General features: G+C 46.8%; 1 protein-coding gene across 3 annotated transcripts; it reads left to right on the forward strand.

Moving 5' to 3' along the window:
• Positions 1–3570: 3570 nt before the first annotated feature.
• Positions 3571–13154, forward strand: DNPEP (aspartyl aminopeptidase). Of its 3 annotated transcripts, none has more exons than XM_065930504.1 (15): positions 3571–3660; positions 4254–4347; positions 4434–4522; positions 4621–4734; positions 4911–5036; positions 5256–5386; positions 5692–5767; positions 5880–5987; positions 6732–6809; positions 7746–7829; positions 8531–8691; positions 9117–9156; positions 9281–9382; positions 12494–12661; positions 13016–13154. In XM_065930504.1, the coding sequence occupies exons 1-15, from the start codon at positions 3655–3657 to the stop codon at positions 13064–13066; spliced, it is 1428 nt and encodes a 475-aa protein (XP_065786576.1). In that variant the 5' UTR covers positions 3571–3654; the 3' UTR covers positions 13067–13154. The 3 variants fall into 3 exon arrangements, with proteins under 3 accessions (XP_065786576.1, XP_065786577.1, XP_065786578.1); XM_065930505.1 differs by lacking the exon at positions 3571–3660 and adding an exon at positions 3697–3828; XM_065930506.1 differs by lacking the exon at positions 3571–3660 and adding an exon at positions 3715–3839.
• The last annotated feature ends 8479 nt before the right edge of the window (positions 13155–21633 follow it).

Below are 21633 nucleotides of genomic sequence, written 5' to 3' on the forward strand. Positions count from 1 at the left end.
GAAGTGGTGTGTTAGAATCGGCTTGGACCAGCTCGTGAGAAGTGATCATCAAATTTCTAGGAATTTTTTGATCATATTGTTAAACATAGCAGTCATTAAAAATGAAATTATATAAACTTACAACCAAATAAATTATATTAAAACAGAGGTTATAAATACTCAAAAATCATCACTTTCTTAACTATTTTACTACAAATCTATGTTACTGAGGTTATTTGTGTCTACTTGCATCTGTTTGGTAGAAATCTACACAATGGTTTGCTTTTCCAAATTCCTTCTCAACTCTACTTTCAGTTCATGTTGGCAGTCTAGAAGCAGCCATAGGGAGTGTTTATACCACAAAAATTGGGTAGAAAGACATACATGACCCCAGGCTTTCTCCTGCATTTGATATTACCAATCTTTTTCATTTTTGCTAATCTGACAAATCAAAAATGCTATTTCACTTATAACATGCATTTCCCTGGCTACTTGAGATTGGGTCACATTCTCTTATCCTGGTAAATAGGACCTTTCTATGATTATATTTTCTGGTTGATTATTGTACAGGAAAGCCGATGATTTTTCAAATCAGCCCACCCCTTCTTCCAGTTCTAACAGTTCTAAGTTTATTGTCTCGGTAATTGTCAAAGTGGAAGTTGCTCAGTCCTGTCCGACTTTTGCAACCCCATATAGTTCATGGAATTCTCCAGACCAGAACACTGGAGTCGGTAGCCATTCCCTTCTCCAGCGGATCTTCCCAATCCAGGGATCAAAGCAAGATCCTCCCGTGTTGCAGACGGATTCTTTACCAGCTGAGTCACAAGGGAGGCCCTTGGTAATTATATAACCTACAAATAGGGACAGATTGTGCTTTTACGTATAAAATTGTTTTCTGGCACTGGCTCTGACTTCAGATCCACATTGATTACCAGTGATAACAGCTAATCGGCTTCTGATTTGAACAGGGATACTTCTATATTTCCCCACTAATGTCTGCTATAGATTTCTGGAAAACAGCCTTTATCCTTTCTCTTCTCGTTTCTTAAGAGGATTTTGGTTTTGTTTTTTGTTTGGTTTTTTGGTGGTTCCTTTTTTTTTTGGCTGTGCTTGAAACTGCACTCTTGGCAATGAAAGTGGAGTCCTAACCACTGGACTGTAGGGAATTCCCTGGTTTCGTTTTTATTATTTTTATTTGTTCAATTTTTCAAACATTTACTTTCACTTTTTAAGTTTTGCATTTTATTGGTGTTTGAATTGCTCACATTAAGATGTACTTTTTTAAAAAACATGATACATTTTACTTTTTATTTGAATTGTTTCATTTATTTATTTTTATTCAAGTATAGTTGATTCACAATTGTGACCAAGTACTCTTTTTTGTGATCAGAACATTAAAGAGTTTTGAGCTAAGCCTCCCTCCCTGACCCTGTTTGCATCCCTGTTCTTGCTCTTGTCACTGTCCTTGAATGTGATCCTTCACCAGTAGCCAGCCTCTGGCTCTTCAGAGAGCAAGAATGTTCCCTTCATGTCCCACTCAGCGGTGAATCTTTATATATAATGGCATTCCAGGGAATGATGAGGGAACGCCATGAATTTAACCCATCACCTCGTGTGTATGTTCCTGAATGTGCTTAGTCGCTCTGTTGGGTCCGACTCTTTGCAACCCCATGGACTGTAGCCCACCAGGCTCCTCTGTCCATGGGGATTCTCCAGGCAAGAACACTGGAGTGGATTGCCATACCCTGCTCCAGGGGATCTTCCCGACCCAGGAATTGAACCGTGGTCTCCTGCATTGCAGGTGGATTCTTTACCACCTTCTACCAGGGAAGCCCATATTCCTGAATACGACATTATAATATCTATTCCTTTGAATTGAGGGCCGCAGGATCTTTCCAACTACTCCTCACTCCCTGGACATTCCTACTCCAGTACATAAACAGCAGATTGCTCCATCAACCTGTGATCCCTGGAATGTTTATAACACCCCTGGTAATGGGCCCCTGTGTTGAACCTAGGGGCCACCAAGAGTCCTGATCAGAATCAATGGCTAGGCAAGCACCTGGATTTTTGTTTTGTTTTTAAATATTAACTATACTTCAATAAAAATTGTAGTACAATTTACAATGTTGTGTTACTTTCTGCTGTAGAGCAAAGTGAATCAGTTATACATATACATATATACACTCCTTTTTAAGGTTCTTTTCCCATATAGATCACTACAGAGTACTGAGTAGAGTTCCCTGTGCTACACAGTAATAGGTGCTTATCTATTTTATATACAGTAGTGTTTACGTGTCAATCCCAATCTCCAAACTTCCCCTTCCCCTCCTTCCCGCTTGGGAACCATAGCTTTGTTTGCTACATTTGTGACTCTAGTTCTGTTTTGTAAGTAAGTTGATTTGTAGCATATTTTTAGATTCCACATATAAGTGATATCATATATTGGTCTTTCTCTGTCTTACCTCACTAAATATGACAATCTCTGGGTCCATCCTTTTCATTGCAAATGGTATTATATTATTGGTTTTTTTAATGACTGGGTAATATTCCATTGTATATATGTACCACATCTTCTTTATCCATTTTGTTTATCCATCGATGGACACTTAGGTAACATCCATGTCCAAGCTATTGGAAACAGGGCTGCAGTGAACATTGGGGTGCATGTATCTTTTCTCTCTCTCTCTCTCTCTCTCTTTTAAATACTGATTTGGCTGTGCTGGGTCTTAGTTGCAGCATGTGGAAGCTTTTTGTTGCTGAGTAGTGGCACAGGCTAAGTTGTCTGCAACATGTGGGATCTTAGTTCCCACCAGGGATCAAAACCAGATCCGTTGCATTGGAAGGCTGAGTCTGGTTAAGCACTGAAGCACCAGGGAAGTCCCATGTATCTTTTGAAGTATGATTTTCACCAGATATATGCCCAGGAGTGGGATTGCTGGGCGTATACATATGTTAGCTCTACTTTTAGTTTTCTAAGGAATCTCCATACTGTTCTCCCTAGTGGATAGACCAATTTACATTCCCACCAACAGTAAGAGGATTCCCTTTTCTCCACACCCTCTGCAGCATTGATTGTAGATTTTAAAACGATGGCCATTATGATCAAATGTGTTCCTGGGTTTAAAAAATTGCTACTTACCACTCTTGACATAGGAATATTGGAATTGCTTCCAAGAATATATGGAATTTGTCTTTTTCTGTCTTATTTTTTTTTCCTTCCCAGCTGCTTTCGAGATCTAGTTCCCTGACCAGGGACCGTAAAGATATAAAGTTGAAAGGGCAATGAAGATTAAACTACCTAGCGCATTAAGCTTTATAAAGCTAAAACTTATCGTCAACGTTTCATGAACATTAACCATGTTGCTTTTATTATCAGCAGAGTGCCTGTGGAGAGAGAGAGCACTTTGTACAACATCCAGGTGACCAGGTGAGCTGGCGGAGGCGTTTTCTCCTGGACTCCCTAACTTGGGAGTGAGGGTGAAAGAATCGGGGCAGGCGGTTCCAGGCTGTCCTAGCACCTCCGGGTCGGCAGAGGGCGTCCGCCACCCCCGTGGAAGGGGCGGAGGGCGGGGCGGGGCGAGCCGCAGGGCCGGGGCGGGGCTACAGCGGCGGGAGTAGGGGCGGGCTGTGCGCAGGGGCCGGACACCGGGACGCAGGCCCACGCCTACGGCCATGCAGGTAGGTGGCCTCTGTTCGTCCCGGACGAACTTCGATCTTAGACCCGGCCAGGTGCCCGCTCGGGTCCAAGCTCAGCAGCGCGCTTGCTGACGTGGGGGGCTCCCCTCGACCCTAAACGAAACCGAAAGTCTGATCTCAAGTGACTTTACCTTCCCGGGTTGTTCAGGGGTGAGACCCAGGTGGGGTGTTCCCTAGGGGACAGGGCTTCGGTCCCGGGGTGGGGTCGCGGACGTGGTGTACGGGCCGGCTCAGAGTTAGGGGCCTCTGGTTGCGAGCTCAGAGTTTGGGAACTGACCCGGATTTCCAGCTGGTCAGTCACGTGGGGATGGACTTGGTGGGACCGGACTGAAACTCGGATTAGGGGGCGGGTCGTCTGGGACCAGCTGGGCCGGGAGCGCAGCGGGAGGGTTGTGATACTTCCCGGTGGGTTGGAGCCCGGCCTTCTGCGTCTCTTGGTGGGGAGAAAGGGGCGGAAGCCGAGATCTGAGCCTGCGATCCCTCACTCGGTGGGGATTGGCTGGGGAGGTTCCCGAAGCCGAGATGGGTCAGGCGTCCTAGACCTCGTAGGCGTATGAGCGCCCCCCGTCCGCTAGGTGGCCATGAGCGGCAGGGCCCGCAAAGAGGCGGTGCAGGCCGCGGCCCGGGAACTGCTCAAGTTCGTCAACCGGAGCCCCTCTCCTTTCCACGGTGAGTGACCAGGGCAGGGGGCGGGTAGGGAGCGGGTGTGCCTCCTCCCGGCTTCCATCAACCGTGAGAGGGTTCTTTCCCTACAGCGGTGGCCGAGTGCCGCAGCCGCCTCCTCCAGGCCGGCTTCCATGAACTCAAGGAGACCGAGAGCTGGGATATCAAGCCCGAGAGCAAGGTACTGGGGGTGGGGTGGGGGCGGAGAGGTAGGAACCTGGGCTGGGGCTTGTAGTCGTCCTGTGCTCTGGCTAATCCAGCTCTAAACCCCCACCCCAGTACTTCCTGACCAGGAACTCCTCCACCATCATTGCATTTGCTGTGGGGGGCCAGTACGTTCCCGGCAATGGTTTCAGCCTCATTGGGGCCCACACGGACAGCCCCTGCCTCCGGGTAAGGAAGTGGGGCTGCCTGGGAGAGGGGAGGCATCAGGGGGTGTGCCGAGAAGAAGACTTGTCAGCTCCTTCCTCCACACTTGGGGCCCTTCTGGGTCACACTACCCGTCCTCTCAGCGCCAAATCCTGCCACCTGGCCTTTTCTGAATGCTTGTTCCCCGCTGTCCCTCTCAGGTGAAGCGGCGGTCTCGTCGCAGCCAGGTGGGCTTCCAACAGGTTGGTGTGGAGACCTATGGTGGTGGCATCTGGAGCACCTGGTTTGACCGTGACCTGACCTTGGCTGGACGTGTCATTGTCAAGGTGGGGCCTGGGATTGGATCTGGGAGGCCCTGAGCTTTCAGCTGCCTGAAGGCTGACTGTCACCTCCCTTCAGGGAACCTGGAGAGCCCCCCAGGGAAGGGGGGAAGGGGCAGCCCAGGTCAGAGGCCCACCTTGGTTAGTCTGGGCGAAGAGGAGGATTTAACCAGCTGCGGATGCAGGGCCCCCCAGCCTGGGCTGACCCTGTCTGTTTGGCCACAGTGCCCTACCTCAGGCCGGCTGGAGCAGCGGCTGGTGCACGTGGACAGGCCCATTCTTCGCATTCCGCACCTGGCCATCCATCTGCAGAGAAATGTCAATGAGAACTTTGGGCCCAACATGGAGATGCACTTGTGAGATGGGGGTGAAGGCGGTGGTGACCCGGAGTTGGGGAGGGTGTGGCATGGATGATGAGGGGCCCTGCTGGGATCTGGGAGACCACTCCCTAACGGTGGCCACAGTCAGGTTCTACCCCAGGGACCCAGCGGATGTCCAGGGGCCCTGAGAGCTCTGCTTTTTGCAGAGGGAGCTGGGAATTGAGGGACCGGGGCAGTTCCCCATCAAGGGATGCCTGAGCCCAGGGTCCTGATGCAGGGTGTCCCACCTGGCTGTGCCCTCCAGCCCTCCCCCCATGCCCCCCTCACGTGTCTCCCTACAGGGTCCCCATTCTTGCCACATCCATCCAGGAGGAGCTGGAGAAGGGGACTCCGGAGCCAGGCCCCCTCAATGCTGCAGTAAGAGCCCCCTGCTCATGGGGAGGGGCGCACAGGGGGGAAGAGACTGGTTCCCGGAGAAGGGGAGAGAGCGGGGAGTGGACCCGCCTCTCAGCACCCCCCTTCCCTGCAGGATGAGCGGCACCACTCGGTCCTCATGTCCCTTCTCTGTGCCCATCTGGGGCTGAGCCCCGAGGACATCTTGGAGATGGAACTGTGTCTCGCCGACACTCAACCTGCGGTGAGGAACTCATGGGTGGGGACCCTGGGATCCCAGCCGGCCGCAACATGTTTTCCCTCATAGCTCAGTTGGTAAAGAATCTGCCTGCAATTCAGGAGACCCCAGTTCAATTCCTGGGTCAGAGAAATGTGCTGGAGAAGGGATCAGCAACCCACGTCTGTATTCTTGGGCTTCCCTGTGGCTCAGCTAGTAAAGAATCTGCCTGCAGTGCGGGATACCTGGGTTCGATTCCTGGGTTGGGAAGATCCCCAGGAGAAGGGAATGGCTACCCACTCCAGTATTCTGGCCTAGAGAATACCATGGACTGTGTAATCCATGGGGTTGCAAAGAGTTGGACACAACTGAGCAACTTGTATCTCTCCGAGTTGCTGACCGTAGGAGATGGCCATGTCTTTGGATGCTCGCCCATGTTTGAACATGTGCTAAGTTTCTATTTCTCGCCTAATCTCCTCTGTTTAGTTCCTCGGCTTTCTTCTTTTCTTGTTTGGTCTCTGCCTTGTCCTGCCCCATAGGAACTGGTCAGGAACCGCAGGCCTGCACCCTCCTGTCCCTCAGCTCTAGCCTGGCCCTTCTCTGTTCTCCGCTCAGCTCAGCATAGCAGGCTGAGTGCTCTAGGCCAGAGGCTGGGAGAGGTTGGGCAAGGAACCAAGGAGACGTGTTCAAATGCAGCCCCTAGGGAGCAGGGAGAAGAGGCTGAGTCCTGGGGAGGGGATGAAGATCAGGGTGACCGTCCTGTCTGTATAGGTCCTGGGTGGTGCCTACGAGGAGTTCATCTTTGCCCCTCGGCTGGACAACCTGCACAGCTGCTTCTGTGCCCTGCAGGTGAGGAGCCGGGGCACTCCCAGGAGCACGGGGCAGGAGGACTGCCTGGAGTCCTACGGGTCATGAGAAGACCCCTGATGCGGGTGGACCATGGGGAGAGGCCTAAATGCTGCAGCCTCAGCATTGCTCCTCCGGGCCCCATCTTTGCACTCGCTGGGCCGGGGTGGGGGGATGAGGTCAGCAGAAGGCCGAGAAGTTGTTCAGGGCCTCACAGAGTCTTGTCCTGCTTCTCCTTTACGTTAAGCTATGCTTTAAAGGAAAGACCCTAGCATCCTGTATAGCAGTATCATCCCCCTCCTCTAACCTCCCCCCCCAGGCCCTGGCTTAAGCTCACCCAGCTGCCTTTGAGCCTTGGCTTCTCATTGGGTGGTCGCATTGATATTCCTCACCTTCTTTCTACCCTGGTCACTTCTCCCTCTTCCTCACCTCTCACCCCTGCTCCTCCCTGTGTCGTTTCCATACTCCCGTTTGCACCCCGTCCTGTTCTCAGAAGACAGGCTTTGGGCTGTAACTGAGGTCAGAGCCAGACCTGGGACTCAGAGCCACTTGCGCCACCAGCCAGCCAGTTGCATCACCTCAATGGAGTCACAGTCACCTCTTTGGACCTCAGTGTCGATGCCAAGACCAACTAGTTTATGTGACCCGTGCAGTCCTTTTAACTTACCAGGATTCTTAGCCCTTCCCCTCCATCTTACACACTCTCCTGCCTTTTGTGTGGGAAGGCATGTGAGGGAGGAGCGGGAGCTTTTCTCCCATCTCATCGAAAAGGCCCCCCACATGTCCTCCCACCCAGCAGCGCCCTGAGAGATGCAGACCGGTCACCGCTGGAACCCGCTTCACTCCGGCTGTGATGGCGGGAGGTGGGCCAGGTGTTGGTGGGCTGAGTTATGGAAGGTGGAGTGGGGAGGATGATGCTTTTGCCCCCTCCCCAAACAGGCCTTGATCGATTCCTGCTCAGCCCCTGCCTCCCTGGCCGCGGATCCCCACGTGCGCATGATCGCCCTCTACGACAATGAAGAGGTGCGTGGGGAGCTCTGGGGAGGGTCTCCTCTGGGGAGTCTTCTGCAGCCAGTGGTGTCCAGCAGCTGCCACGGGCCAGGGCTCCTCTGGAGGCTCCAGGGATGAGCCAGACACTGCCTGTGCTTCCTCAGCTCTCGGTGTCCCCTCCGGCTCAGCTTGTACCTGCTCCTGGTGTGATGACACCTCCCACGTCTCCGGGTGCCACGTGGTGAGCTCCTGGAGGACAGGGACTCTGCCCTTTCACGCTGGCAGCCCCTGAGCCCGGTGCAGGCTGGGTCCTCACCCTGCATGCTTGGGTTAGGGTGCCGGCTGAGACGCCTGCACAATTACACAGCTTCCTGTAACCGCACAGGTCAGAGTTAGCAGCTCCCGTCACATGCACCAAAGAAGATTGACCAGGGAGATGGGGCACCTGGGCTGAACCCCAGATGGTCAGGGGAGAAGGAAGGCCAGCCAGGAATGGAAGTGGACTGGACAGTTCTCTTTCTGCCCTGGAGATGGCCAAGCATTAGACTGTGGCCCCAGCTCACCGTCAGCTTTTAGGTGGTATAGGGTTGGGGAAGTGGCTGATAACAGTCCGCATTCCCACCCACTGATTCAGTGGGGATCCTGAGCCAGTCTGGGCAGTGGGCCCCACTTCCTGGCCTCCAGCTCCAGCCCACCAGACCAGACCCCCAGAGCCAGGCCCCTGTCATCACCAGGTGGGGTCGGAGAGCGCGCAGGGCGCACAGTCACTGCTGACGGAGCTGGTGCTGCGGCGGATCTCGGCTTCGCCCCAGCACCTGACGGCCTTCGAGGAAGCCATCCCCAAGTCCTACATGATCAGCGCAGACATGGCCCATGCCGTGCACCCCAACTACCTGTGAGTCTGCGCCGGGCACACAGGCCTCACACAGCCGGAGACTGGAGCGTGACCTGGCTTCAGGCTCAGCCCTGGCCCTGGGGCTCTGCCTCTTCCCTTCCCCTTCCTCCTCATTGGGGCTCCGCCTCTCCCCTTCCCCTTCCTCCATTCTGCCAGGAGGTTCCATGGGGACTTCCTTTTGACTGCTCTGTAGCCTGACTTGGTGAAAGTCACGTCATGCCTAACCCATCCAGATAGGTTCTGTCTACAGACTTACTTCCCCCACCCCCCGTTGCAAGAGGCTACCTGGAGTCCTGTGTTTAGCTTGACTCAGGTCCTACAGGCTGGGTGGGAAAGAATGCTATATTGGTGATGTCTGCCATGAGCGAGTGGTGTGTGTTGACAGCTGCTGTTGGCCATCCCTGGCCTTTCTCGGTCTCTTACAGGGACAAGCATGAGGAGAACCACAGGCCCCTATTCCACAAGGTGAGGTGCTCCTGCTTCTCCTCTGGTATCTGGAGGCCTGGCTGGCTCCAGGCCCCGTCCTCTTCCCTGTGGACCTGTTAGGCATCTCTGCCTCCCTCTGGACTCCTGTTTTCCCTCTCCCCAGGGCCCTGTGATCAAGGTGAACAGCAAGCAACGCTACGCCTCGAATGCAGTTTCAGAGGCCCTGATCCGAGAGGTGGCCAGCAATGTCGGGGTGCCCCTGCAGGTGAGGGTGGACCCTGCCTGGGAAGGTGGGGTGGGGGTGCAGGCGGGTGGTCCCCCAGTAAGGGGGGCCTGGTAGACAGGCTTTTGAGGAGGAGGGTCCTAGTTGAGTGAGGAGCGGTGGGGTTGGATATAGGCAGAGCCGGGAACAGTTCTGGTTCTGACGGGACGCTAGTCCTGTGACTCTGGACTCGTCTCCTAATTTCCTTTGACTTTGTTTCCACTCCTAAGAAGTGGGGTTAAAGGCGCAGTGTCCTTGTGGCACATAGAGAGTTAGTCCTACCGCTCTCCCTCCCACCACCTCCAGTTCCCCTGTGTCTCTCTTACACGCCCTGGGCTTCCATAAGGGACGTTAAGGGCCAGGGAACCTGGAACTCATTGTCATTCTTGCCTTAGCCACGGCCCATCTAGTCAGAGAGAGGAGGGAGGAAGAAATATGCAATGATTAAGATCTGTGTTAGGATAATATATGTTTCAAGGGCTGGAGCCCAGGTAGTCTGGTGATAGATACACCAGGGAGGTCCTAATAAGTCACAGCTAGGACCCTGGCATCCTGAACTCCAGCCTCGGGCTCTCTCTGCCCGTATAGCTTCCCCCACCTCACATTGTAGAACTGAGTTGTTCCATTCTCAGTAAGGCCTCTCTGAGGAGGTGACATTTGAGCTGAGACCTAAGCATTGAGAATGAGGCTGCTATGAGCAAATAGCATCCCTGCCCGAGGGTGAGCATTAGTCACTCAGTTGTGTCCGAGTCTTTGTGACCCCATGGACTATAGCCTGCCAGGCTCCGCTGTCCGTGGAATTCTCCAGGCAAGAATACTGGAGTGGCTTGCCATTCCCTTCTCCAGGGGATCTTTCTGACCCAGGGACTGAACCTGAGTCTCCCACACTACAGGCACATTATTTACTGTCTGAGCCACCAGCGAAGCCCCAAGGTAAAAGCCCCCTTGGGCAGGAGTGACCTTGGTCCATTAGGAGCAGCTGGAGCCGCAGTGGCAGAGCCAGGCTGAGAGTGTGAGGGGGAGGAGCCAGCCTTGCTGGCTAGGCGGGAAGGGTGTTTGGATCTTCTTCTAAGGCAGTAGGAGGACATTGGGGGATTTCTCTTTAACAGCTTACAGCAGAAGCAGGGCATGTGTGCTCTATAAAATATAAATGGAAGTGAGAAAATAAAACATTAATCCCGAGAGATTTGTACATACTCTTCCAGATTTTTTTCTATGTATATACTTAACACACGTTTTGTTTAAAAAATGAAATCATCTTGGATATATCTTTTGTTTCCTCTTTTCACTCAGTATTCTCCATCTTTCTATTTCAGAAAATTTTAGTTTCAATAAATTTATGTCTCATTTCATACACAGATCATTTTCAGTGATCCCCAAAACATTCTTTATAGTTTGTCCCACTTTGGTTTCCAGTTCAGGACCATGTGTTATATCTGGTTGTTTATCTAGCACAGCTACCCCACCTACTTTTGTTGTTGTTGTTGTTCTTTTTTAAATAACATTGACTTACTGAAAAAACCAGGCTCATCATCCTATATGATGTCATCTTCCTTTTTGGATTTTCCTGGGTGCTTCCTCATGGTGTCGTTGAGTTTAAGCCTCTAGCCTGTGTATTTCCTGTAATCTTGAATTCATATCTAAAGGCTTGATGGATTCAGGTTAAACCGTTTTGGCCAGAAGACATCATGACAGGTGTGTCCTTCATGTTGCATCATCCACATACTCTCTGGGTTAATTCACCCTTAGTGATAATAAGATTGATCACCAGATGGGGAGGGCTGCCCTCGGTCCCTCCACCTCATGGAGGTATTCCTCCTTTGACTGGACAGTAACCTGTACAGATGATGAGCTTCCCATCAATCAGACAAGTGCTGAGTTTTAGCACCAATTGATAATCCTTGCCTAAATCCGTAATTTCACTAGTGTTTACTGAAAAAATGCCCCCCCTCCATTTTTTTAATTCCTTTTACATTTATTAGCTATCATTCTTCTGTGAAGTAGAACTCTCTCCCATCCAGTAGGGCCATCTGGTTATTGTGAAGTATGGTTCCTCCTGGAAAGTCAGGACAAATACTTACTGTTCCCTTTAATAACCAGCTTTCAAGGTGAAGTGTTTTAATGGCTGCCTCAAGTACTAACAAATAAAAGGTTCTCTTTTTGATGATCATTATGTATTTAGAATCATAGATTTTCGTTGGTTCAGTGCAGATCTGGTCCTCATAGTCGTGTCATTTCACGCTCAAATTGTCATGACTTTGACCAGCGGGAGTCCTTTCCATGTGACTCCTGTGTTCTTTGTCATGACTCTGGTCAGTTGTCTTGCTTTTTGGCCCAAAAGGAAATTGCAGTCTCATCTTGCTCATTTCTCTCCCCAGACTTGGTGGCTTTTGATGGATATTGATGTTAGAGGCTAGTCTAGCATCATAAGTGTTCATTGTTATTGTGGGGGTGGGGGGAGGAATGGTTTGGGGTCATTTCTAAGGACATAGCTAGGAAAAAATGTTCATATTTTAAAAATCGTGAGTTAATACTGCGATTCTCATTTTTATAAAAAGAGCAGTTACTACTTACTTTACCTGGTTTTGTAATTCTCTTTTATGTGGAAAATCTTGATGTCCACCATCATATTATGATGGTATGTTTACCATCATATATTTACTTCTGTTTACCAGAATACAAATCAAGTAGTTTAAAACTGCCTATAGCCATATTTTTAAATCCACTAAGATTATTGAGTGATTTTTCTTTGTGTGTGGATGGGGTGGGGGGTGCATGTTATGAAGCAAGGGGACATAAAGGGTACATGTATATTTCCAGTCCCTCTGCCCACTGTGTGGGGAATGGATTGTGTGAAAGGCAGTATGAGGTAGCTGGAACTGAGGTGGTGGTAGTGCAGATGGAGAGAATGGGACCAGTTCAGAATATCCTGTCCTTTGGGCCTGCCTTAGTGTCAGCCTTGTGATTTTACACCGGCCACATCCACTCTTTGGGGAGGTCAGAGTGGGCGATGTACCAGACTCCTTTCAGCCCCGCAGTTCTTAGGTGACTTCCTCCTGGGTCTTAGGAAACAGGCGTTACGTGTTGCTCATGAACGGCCCTTCCTCCCCGCAGGATCTCATGGTCCGGAATGACTCGCCTTGCGGCACCACCATTGGACCTATCTTAGCTTCTCGGCTAGGTCTGCGGGTGCTGGATTTGGGCAGCCCCCAGCTGGCCATGCACTCCATCCGGGAGACAGCCTGCACCACAGGAGTACTCCAGACCCTCACTCTCTTTAAGGTGACTCTGACCCCCTCCCCATCACTGTGGGAGCCAGGCTCCCTCCCCATCTGGTACCTGCATCAGTCCTGGGGCACCATCCGGCCCATGCATGGGGCTGGCTGGCTTAGAGCTACCATGTAGGAAAAGAAGGGTCCCCCTTCTTCTCAAGGCTCAGGGGCCCTCATCAGCCCCCAGAGGATAGTAAAAGGTTGGAGAGGAGATTGGGGATGAGAAGGCTTTGACAGTGGTCAAGTGTGGGTGAAGCAACTACGCCTTCCTCTCTTGCTGGGCCGTGTTGGTGGCCAGTGAGCGGTGGGGCACCCCCCACCTGGTCTCCACTAACCCCAAATCCCATGTTGCCTTCTCTTTTAGGGCTTCTTTGAGCTGTTCCCTTCTCTGAGCCGTAACCTCCTGGTAGACTGAGACCTCTTGGAGAGACTTTTCTCACACGTGAGAGGGGAAGTTCTCAGCTGAGCTGAAGCTGGATTATTAAAGTGGATTTTTCACTCAAGCTCATTCCGTTGTACTTATTTGGAGGTTGGAGGGGTGGGGGGTTCGGGCCTGGCTTAAACCTCTGAAAGCAGAACAGGCGGGGAAGTTGGGGTACAGGTAGAGGAGGCTGCAGATCCTGGGAGAGCTCATGGAGACTGGATTTCAAGTCTCTTTTTCTTTTTTCTTAAGCTCATGCCTAAGTGGACGGAGGTGGGTGAGTTCACAATGGGAAGGTCACGTCTTCTCCGATCCCCAGTCCTTCCATTCCCAGAATAGTTTGGGAGCCCGGCCTGGCCCTCGGGTCCGAGTGCTCAGCATTAGATGTCCCCAGAGCCTCCCTGGGCAACTCAGGCTGTTCCCCTTCATACCCATCCCTTTCCCACCCCTCCCAGGCACTGCCAGGAGAGGGACAGAATCTGGGTTTCAGCTTTGCCCTTCATCAACCACTTCACCTAGCAGCCGCTGCTGTTGCTTGCGGAGAAGGCAATGGCTCCCCACCCCAGTGCTCTTGCCTGGAAAATCCCATGGACGGAGGAGCCTGGTAGACTGCAGTCCATGGGGTCGCTACAAGTCGGACACAACTGAGCGACTTCACTTTCACTCTTCACTTTCATGCGTTGGAGAAGGAAATGGCAACCCACTCCAATATTCTTGCCTGGAGATTCCCAGGGACGGGGGAGCCTGGTGGGCTGCCATCTATGGGGTCGCGCAGAGTCGGACATGACTGAAGCGACTTAGCAGCAGCAGCAGCAGCAGCAGCTGTTACTTGATTGTTAACATATGACCAAGAAACTATTATCACTGAAAAAAACCAAAATAGGAAAAGTCCACAGGTCTACTTGTAAACTCTTCTATCAAAATAATTGTGCTAACTGGTGTCTTTCCAACTTTTTGGTTACTGATGCAAAAATTAATTTTTATATAAATATGACCATTAGGTTTTAAAAAACAGTACGATGCATAAAACAATAATGATGCCTGTAGGATTTAAAATACATATGATTAAATTGTATAACCACAATAGCATAAAACTCAGGAGAGGGAAACATGTTAAAGCGTGCTAACTCAAGTGTGTTTAAACTTACTGTTAAGTGTCTTATTATGTTCAGGAGGAGAGTGAAGGAATCAATTCAATACTTGAAGTCAAGGATATGTATTGTAGTTTTTTGGAAAGATACTAAAAGAGTTTGAGTCTGTAGCTTCTATTAGGGGTTGGATTGTTCCCTGAAAGATGCTGAAATCCTAAGCCCCCAGGATCTGTCGATGCAGTGTTACTTGGGAAAAGGGTCCTGCCGATGATCAAGTTAAGATGAAGTCATTATAGGGGTCCCTTATCCAACAGGACTGTGTCCTTATAAAAAGGGGAAATTTGGACACAGAGATGTATAGAGTGAAAGAGATGCGGAGACAGCAAGAGTGCCATGTGAAAATGGAGGATCAGAGTGTTGCATGTACAAGCCAAGGCATGTCAGAGATGACCAGCAAACCACAGGAAACTAGGAAGAGGCAAGGAAGGATTCCCCTACAGGTTTCAGAGGGAGCGTGGCCCTGCCAACACCCGGATTTCAGACTCCCAAGCCTCCATACTGTAAGAGAACCAATTTCCATTGTGTTAAGCCAACCAGTTCGTGGTACTTTGTTACAGCAGCCTGAGGAAACAAATGCAACTTCAAACTAATTGAGTGAGGAAAATGGGATAATAAAAAATAATCGGTCTATTCTGCAACTTCGCTTCAAATGGTTCAGCAAAACCATATTATGTATATGTGTGTGTGTGCTATCAAATAGTAAAATAGGCTGGCTCTAAGTTTAAAAGCATTGACTCTTAGGTGGAGAGACTGGGGGTGTTCATTGTACTATTTTTTTTTTTCAAATTTTGTATGTTTGAACATTTTAATACTAAAAATGTGGGGAAATTTTTTAAAAATGTAAAAGGAGAAATGAAAAAAGCAGTAGAAAGCATTTAAGATGGTAGACTGAAACCCAGTATCTCTACTTAAAACATTAATAAATTGACTAATTGTATCATATCTCAAAGTTCTTATTTAAAAAAACAAGTAGACTATTTTAGTCAAAATACAAAGATTGTCAGACTCAAAAAATTATAGCTGTTTATAAGAGACACAGCTAAAACAAAAGGATACAGAAGGTTGACAAAACCCTATGGATTTGTTGCTTTTTCAATTCCACAAATTTCATATATGAAACCATACTCTTTTTGTCCAAATTCTCAGATTTCTTTTTTAACTTGTCTGGCTTTTGATTAACAATTTCAGCTTTGATTAACAAGATTTTGATTAGCATAATATTTGTGAGATTTATCTATGTAGTTGCATGTGGAAGTAGTCCTTTTTTTGCTGAATATTTTACACATACCATATTTTGCTGAATAAAATAATACACCATATTCAGCAAAATATTCCATATACCATGGTTTCTTTCTTCGTTTTCCTATTGATGGTATTTGAGTTGCTTCCAGTGTTTGTCTATGATGAAGAAAGCTCTTATGAGCATTCTTATGCAAGTATATTTATGGACAAATACTCATTACTCTTGGATATATACCTAGGAATAGAATTATAGGATATAGGGTGGGTGTATGCTTATTTTATAAAAAACTTCTAAACTATTTTACAAAGTGGCTATGTCATTTTACACACCCACCAGGAAAGTTCCAGTTGCTCTACACCCTCACCAACACTTGATATTGTCAGTCTCTTTAATTGTAGCCATTCTGTTAAGTGTGTAGTGGTAACTGATTGAATTTTGCATTTTCCTGGTAAGTAATATTGAGCATGTTTTCACTGGCCATTTGGATAACCTCATGTGAAGTTGCTCTGTCACTATAGGTTGGTTTGCATTTTTTGGAATTTTTCATAAAAGGAATCATGCAGTACATGCTTTTTGTGTCTGGTGTATCAACTGATAGTTTCTCCTTAGAACAATTAGTGTAGGCAATTATGCTGATGGATTTTCCTAATGTCAAGCCATACTTATAAGTCCCAGAACAAGTCCCACTTGGTCATGTCATGTTCTTTTTTAAGGGGTCATTAATTGTATTTGACAACATTTTATTTCACTTTATTTGGGATTTTGACATGTATATTCATAAATAAGATTGATTTGCAGTGTTTGTTGGTATGTTAAGTTTAGCTATTAATGTTACTCTTGCTTCATAAAATTTTTTTTGACATTTTCTTGGTTTTATTTTATTTATGCACTAATTTTTATGTTTTTAGAAATTAGTCAAGTTATCTGTTTGCATTTATTTGCCCAGTTTAAAGCAGTCTCATTACTATTTCCCCCCACCCTCTAGTTAATCATTTCCCCTTTAATTTCTTTCTCCTCTCTCCCCACTGTCCTTTTTTCTCCCTTCTTCCTCTTTCTTCTTTTTTTTGTGTTTGTTGGTTCTCCTTTTTTTCTCTTAAGTTAGCCAGTAGTTTCCCAATAGAGTGGATTTTTCCCTAGGTACCAGCAGTTGTTTATATTTGTTAGTGCTAAGTGGTGGTGGTGAGCGCTGCCTGCTCTTGTATCGCAGTTACCAAGCCTCTCCCTGGCTGAGGCAGGCAGTATTGATGAGAGGGGTCACTCCCTAGTGTGGATGTGACAATGGGATTTCAGAACAGCAGAGACCAGGTGGCAGCACTTTACTGCCCAAGTTTGTAGTATTTTCTGCCTCCTAATTAGGGTGTCAGCTAGAATGATGACTGTTTTGTTTCCTTTGGCTGCTTGGCCTGTGGACTCATTTCCCTGACCAGAGATTGAACCTGTGTCCTCTGCATTGGAAGGTGGATCCTTAACCACTGGGCCACCAGGGAATTCCCCAGTAATGAGTAATTTTATTTCCTTCTTTTTGTTTAACTGTATGATTTTTGAGGGATACACAGAGACATTTGGACTTAGACAGCTGCTGATATCCTATGGGGACTGCAACTGTTACTTGTGATAATAAAATGTTGAATTAAATAGAGGACATTTGGAAGCCTAGATCATTTTTTTTTTTTTAATGAAATAAAAAGTTGAAGGTTTTTGTAGAAGACACTGTGGGTAACCCACTTCTGGGTCTCACTTTTCCCATTTCAGTGCATTTGGCCCCACTTCCAACCACCAATATCTGTACTTCTTTACCTGCAGGCTTTCCTTTGCTGCTTAACTAGTTTTCCACTCACATGGCAGTTGGAAATGCCAGGGAACTAATACAGCTTACCCCAGAGCAGTTTAACCAGCGACTGGTGAGAGTTTGTGTGTGGATACCCGGCTCCACATGTCTTGGGTAAAGTAACTCTGATGTGCGTGGTTTATACCTGCTCCCACAGTCTCTCCAGCAAAATTAAGCTCCAGAATGAAGCCTGATAACAAACCCCTTCATCAGCCACCCTCCTTTCCTTGTCTCCCACCCCTCTCAATGTTCTCCTTCACCTCCCAAGTACACTTCTTGCCCTCAAATTCTTGTCTAGGGTCTGCTTCTGGGGAAACACAAACTAAATTAGAATTCCTTTGAGATTAAGAATAAGGCAATCTCCTACTCTGGGCTTCCCAGGTGCAGGTGGCGCTAGTGGTAAAGAATCTGCCTGCCACTGCAGGAGACATAAGAGATGTGGATTAGATCCCTGCGTCTGGAAGATCCCCTGGAGGAGGAAATGGCAATCCGCTCCAGTAGTCTTGCCTGGAGAATCCCATGGACAGAGGAGCCTAGTGAGCTATGATTCATAGGGTCATAAAGAGTCAGACACAACTAAGATGACTTAGCAGCAGCAGCCTACTATTCTATTTCTATTCCACACTGTACTGTATGCAGGTCCCTAGGGAGGTGATAAAGTGAGGAAAGTAATAAAAGATAGACAGGCTGGAAAGGGAGGAGTAGACTTCCTTTCGATATGATTTGTTACATAGAAAAATCCAAAAGCGCTATTATTTGAATTAGTAAGAGTTCATCAAGATAGCTGGCTGTACATTCAATATACAAAATCAATTCTATTTCTATATACCAGTCATGAATGGTTAGAAAATGAAATTTTCAAAGGATTCCTCCTACAAAGCATACAAATCAAGAACCTATGAACAAACACAAAAATATGTGAGATCTCTACAGAGAAAATTAAATGAAACTAGGTCCAAACAATTTGGAAGATATATGTTATTTGTGGATGTGCAACTCAATACTGTAAAAATATCAGTTATCCTCCAAATTGATTTACAGATTCAAGGCAACCCTAATAAAACTGTCATGGGTTCTCCTCCTCCTCCTCCTTGCTTTTCTTGTTCTTTTGTGTGAGTTGACAAGCTGATTCTATAATATATATAATATACTATATGGAAACAGCTAGGGCTTTCCCAACAACTCAGCAGGTAAAGAATCTGCCTGCCAAGAAGAAGATGCAGGTTCAATGCCTGGGTCAGGAAGATCCCCTGGAGAAGGAAATGGCAACCCAATCCAGTATTCTTGCCTGAAAAATCCCATGATCAGAGGAGCCTGGAGGGCTCCAGTCCAAAGAGTCACAAAGAGTTGGACACAGCTGAGCTACTAAGCACAATATGGAAACAGCTAAAGACATCTTTGAAGAAGATGGCTGCCTTACCAGTTATTGAAGCTTGCTGCAAAGCTGTAATAATTAAGACAGTGTATTGTTGGTTCAACAATAGACTGACCAATAAAACTAAGAGAGACAATTGAATAACTGATATTTGATTTGTGATAAAAGTGACAATTGGAATGGGTCTTTTCAATAAATTGTGCTGTGAAAATTGGATGTCCAAGTGCAAAAATTAAATTGGAACCCCCTCTCCCACAATACACAAAATCAATTGCAAGTAGGCGTTACATCTAAATATAGATGGCAAACTAATAGAACTTTTAGAAAACATTCAGTTCAGCTCAGTTCAGCGGCTCAGTCATGTCTGACTCTTTGCAAACCCATGGACTGCAGCATGCCAGGCTTCCTGGTCCATCACCAACTCCTGGAGCTTGCTCAAACTCATGGCCATTGATTCAGTGATGCCATCCAACCATTTCATCTTCTGTCATCCCCTTCTCCTGCCTTCAATATTTCCCAGCATCAGAGTCTTTTTCAATCAGACAGTTCATTGCATCAGGTGGCCAATGTATTGGAGTTTCAGCCTCAACATCAGTCCTTCAAGTGAATATTCAGGACTGATTTCCTTTAGGATGGACTGGTTGGATCTCCCTGCAGTCCAAGAGACTCTCAAGAGTCTTCTCCAACACCACAGTTCAAAAGCATCAATTCTTTGGTGCTCAGCTTTCTTTATAGTCCAACTCTCACATCCATACATGACTACTGAAAAAACCATAGCATTGACTAGATGAACCTTTGTTGGCAAAGTAATGTCTCTGCTTTTTAATATGCTGTCTAGGTTGGTCATAGCTTTTCTTCCAAGGAGCAAGTGTCTTTTAATTTCATGACTGCAGTCACCATCTGCAGTGGTTTTGGAGCCCAAGAAAACAGTCTCTCACTGTTTCCATTGTTTCCCACCTATTTGCCATGAAGTGATGTTATGGATGCCATGATCTTAGTTTCTTGAATGTTGAGTTTTAAACCATCTTTTTCACTCTCCTCTTTCAGGAGAATATGTTTACCACCTTGGTTAGGGGAAGGTTTAAACAGGATACAAAGAACACTAAGCAAAAAGAAAACATTGGCAAATTTTGCCTCATTAAAATGAAGACATCATTAAGAGAATTAGAAGACAAGTCGAGAAGTGAGACAGACATTTGAAAGACATATAATTGAAAGACATTTGAAAGACATATAATGTCAAAGACAGACATTTGAAAGACATAGAGCTCATATTCAGAGTATATAAAGACATACAAGTAGGTAGGAAACAGACATCCAAAAGAAAAATGAGCAAACTACTTGAACAGGCATTTCATAAAAGAAGAGGCAATCCATTAAACGGGCATTAAATACATGAAAACATGCTCTACTTCATAAGTCATCAGAGAAAGATTAAATAATGTGAAATGAACTGTGGTTGACCATTTTGACCTACAAAGTGTCAATATCATTTGGTTTAACCTAACACAAACTGAAACCAAGCTTAGACACCACTACACTCATTATAATACACTGAAATTTTTTAACCTGACAATTCCAAGTGTTGGTGAGCTCTGAAGCAATAGAAACTCTCGTCCAAGGTTAGTGGGAGTGTAACTTGGCAACAGCTTAGGACACCAGCATTGCCCTCTCTGACCCAGCTATTCTACTCTAGGCGTACACCCTCAGTAAATGTATTTGCATGGGCACCAGGAGACATGGGCAAGGATGTTCATAGCAGCACTGTTCATGAGAATCCCAAATTGGGAATAACCCAAGGGCCCGTAAACAGCACAGCAGATTATAGGAGAGATGTTAGTTTTGTAGGAGTTGAAACATATAAAATTTGAGGACCCTCTTTAAGTAACAGAACACAAAATTACAAATAAAATTTTAGCATGAAAGAAAATGTTTAATTAGAACAAGGATGAGCATTTAAGGAAGAATTAACACCAATTCTCACAAACTCTCACAAAAAAGTGAAAGAGAAGACAACACCAGTGTAATCCTGATACCAAAGTCAGACAAAGACACCACATGAAAAGGAAAGAGAGTCATCCCTTATGAATGAGACGCAAAAATTCTCAACAAAACAGCAAACTGAAGTCAGCAACAAGTAAAAGCACTATACACATGACACAGTGAGATTCATCCCAGGAATGCAAGCTTGGTTCAACTTATGAAAAGCCATCTGAAACACACTATGTTAATAGACTTAAGGACAAAAACCACATGATCATCTCAACAGATGCAGAAAAAGAATTTAATAAAATCCAACATTCTTTCATGATAAAAATATTCAGCACCCAGAAACAGAAGGGAACGTCCTCAACCTGATAAAGGGTGTCTTGAGAAATCCACAAATAACCTTATATTCAATGATGAAAGGCTGAAATCTTCCTTCCTAAGATCAGGCACAAGACAGGGGTGTCCTTTCTCCCCACTTTTAGTCAACATTGTATTGGAGCTTCTATCCTGGGCAATTAGGCAAGAAAAAGATGTAAATGGAATGAGAAAATGTATTACTTTTGAAAATCACACATAAAGATCTGATCATGTGAACGCGTAGCTGGGACTTCTTACAGAGCCTTGGAAAGGGTCCATGAAGGTGGCGACTTCCAAAGCTGAAGCTTTGTTAGCCTCACAGTACTCTGAATTGCACTGTAATGATATCACATAGTGGAAGGCAATGAAAATGAATACAATGTATATTTATTATACTCAGTATACTTATAGTCTACAACATGGGTGATTCTTTATAACACAATGTTGAAAAAAAGTCAGCACGAGATAACGCATATTGTATTTAGTGAGTTGAATAGTGTCTCCCCCCAAATTCATGCCTACCTGGAACCTTAGAATATGCCCTATTTTGGAAATAGGGTCTTGCAGATGTAATTAGTTGAGAATCTTGAGATGAAATTATCCTAGATTTAGGGTGGG

This window comes from Muntiacus reevesi, chromosome 3, assembly GCF_963930625.1.
Source record: "Muntiacus reevesi chromosome 3, mMunRee1.1, whole genome shotgun sequence".
Lineage (NCBI taxonomy): Eukaryota > Metazoa > Chordata > Mammalia > Artiodactyla > Cervidae > Muntiacus > Muntiacus reevesi.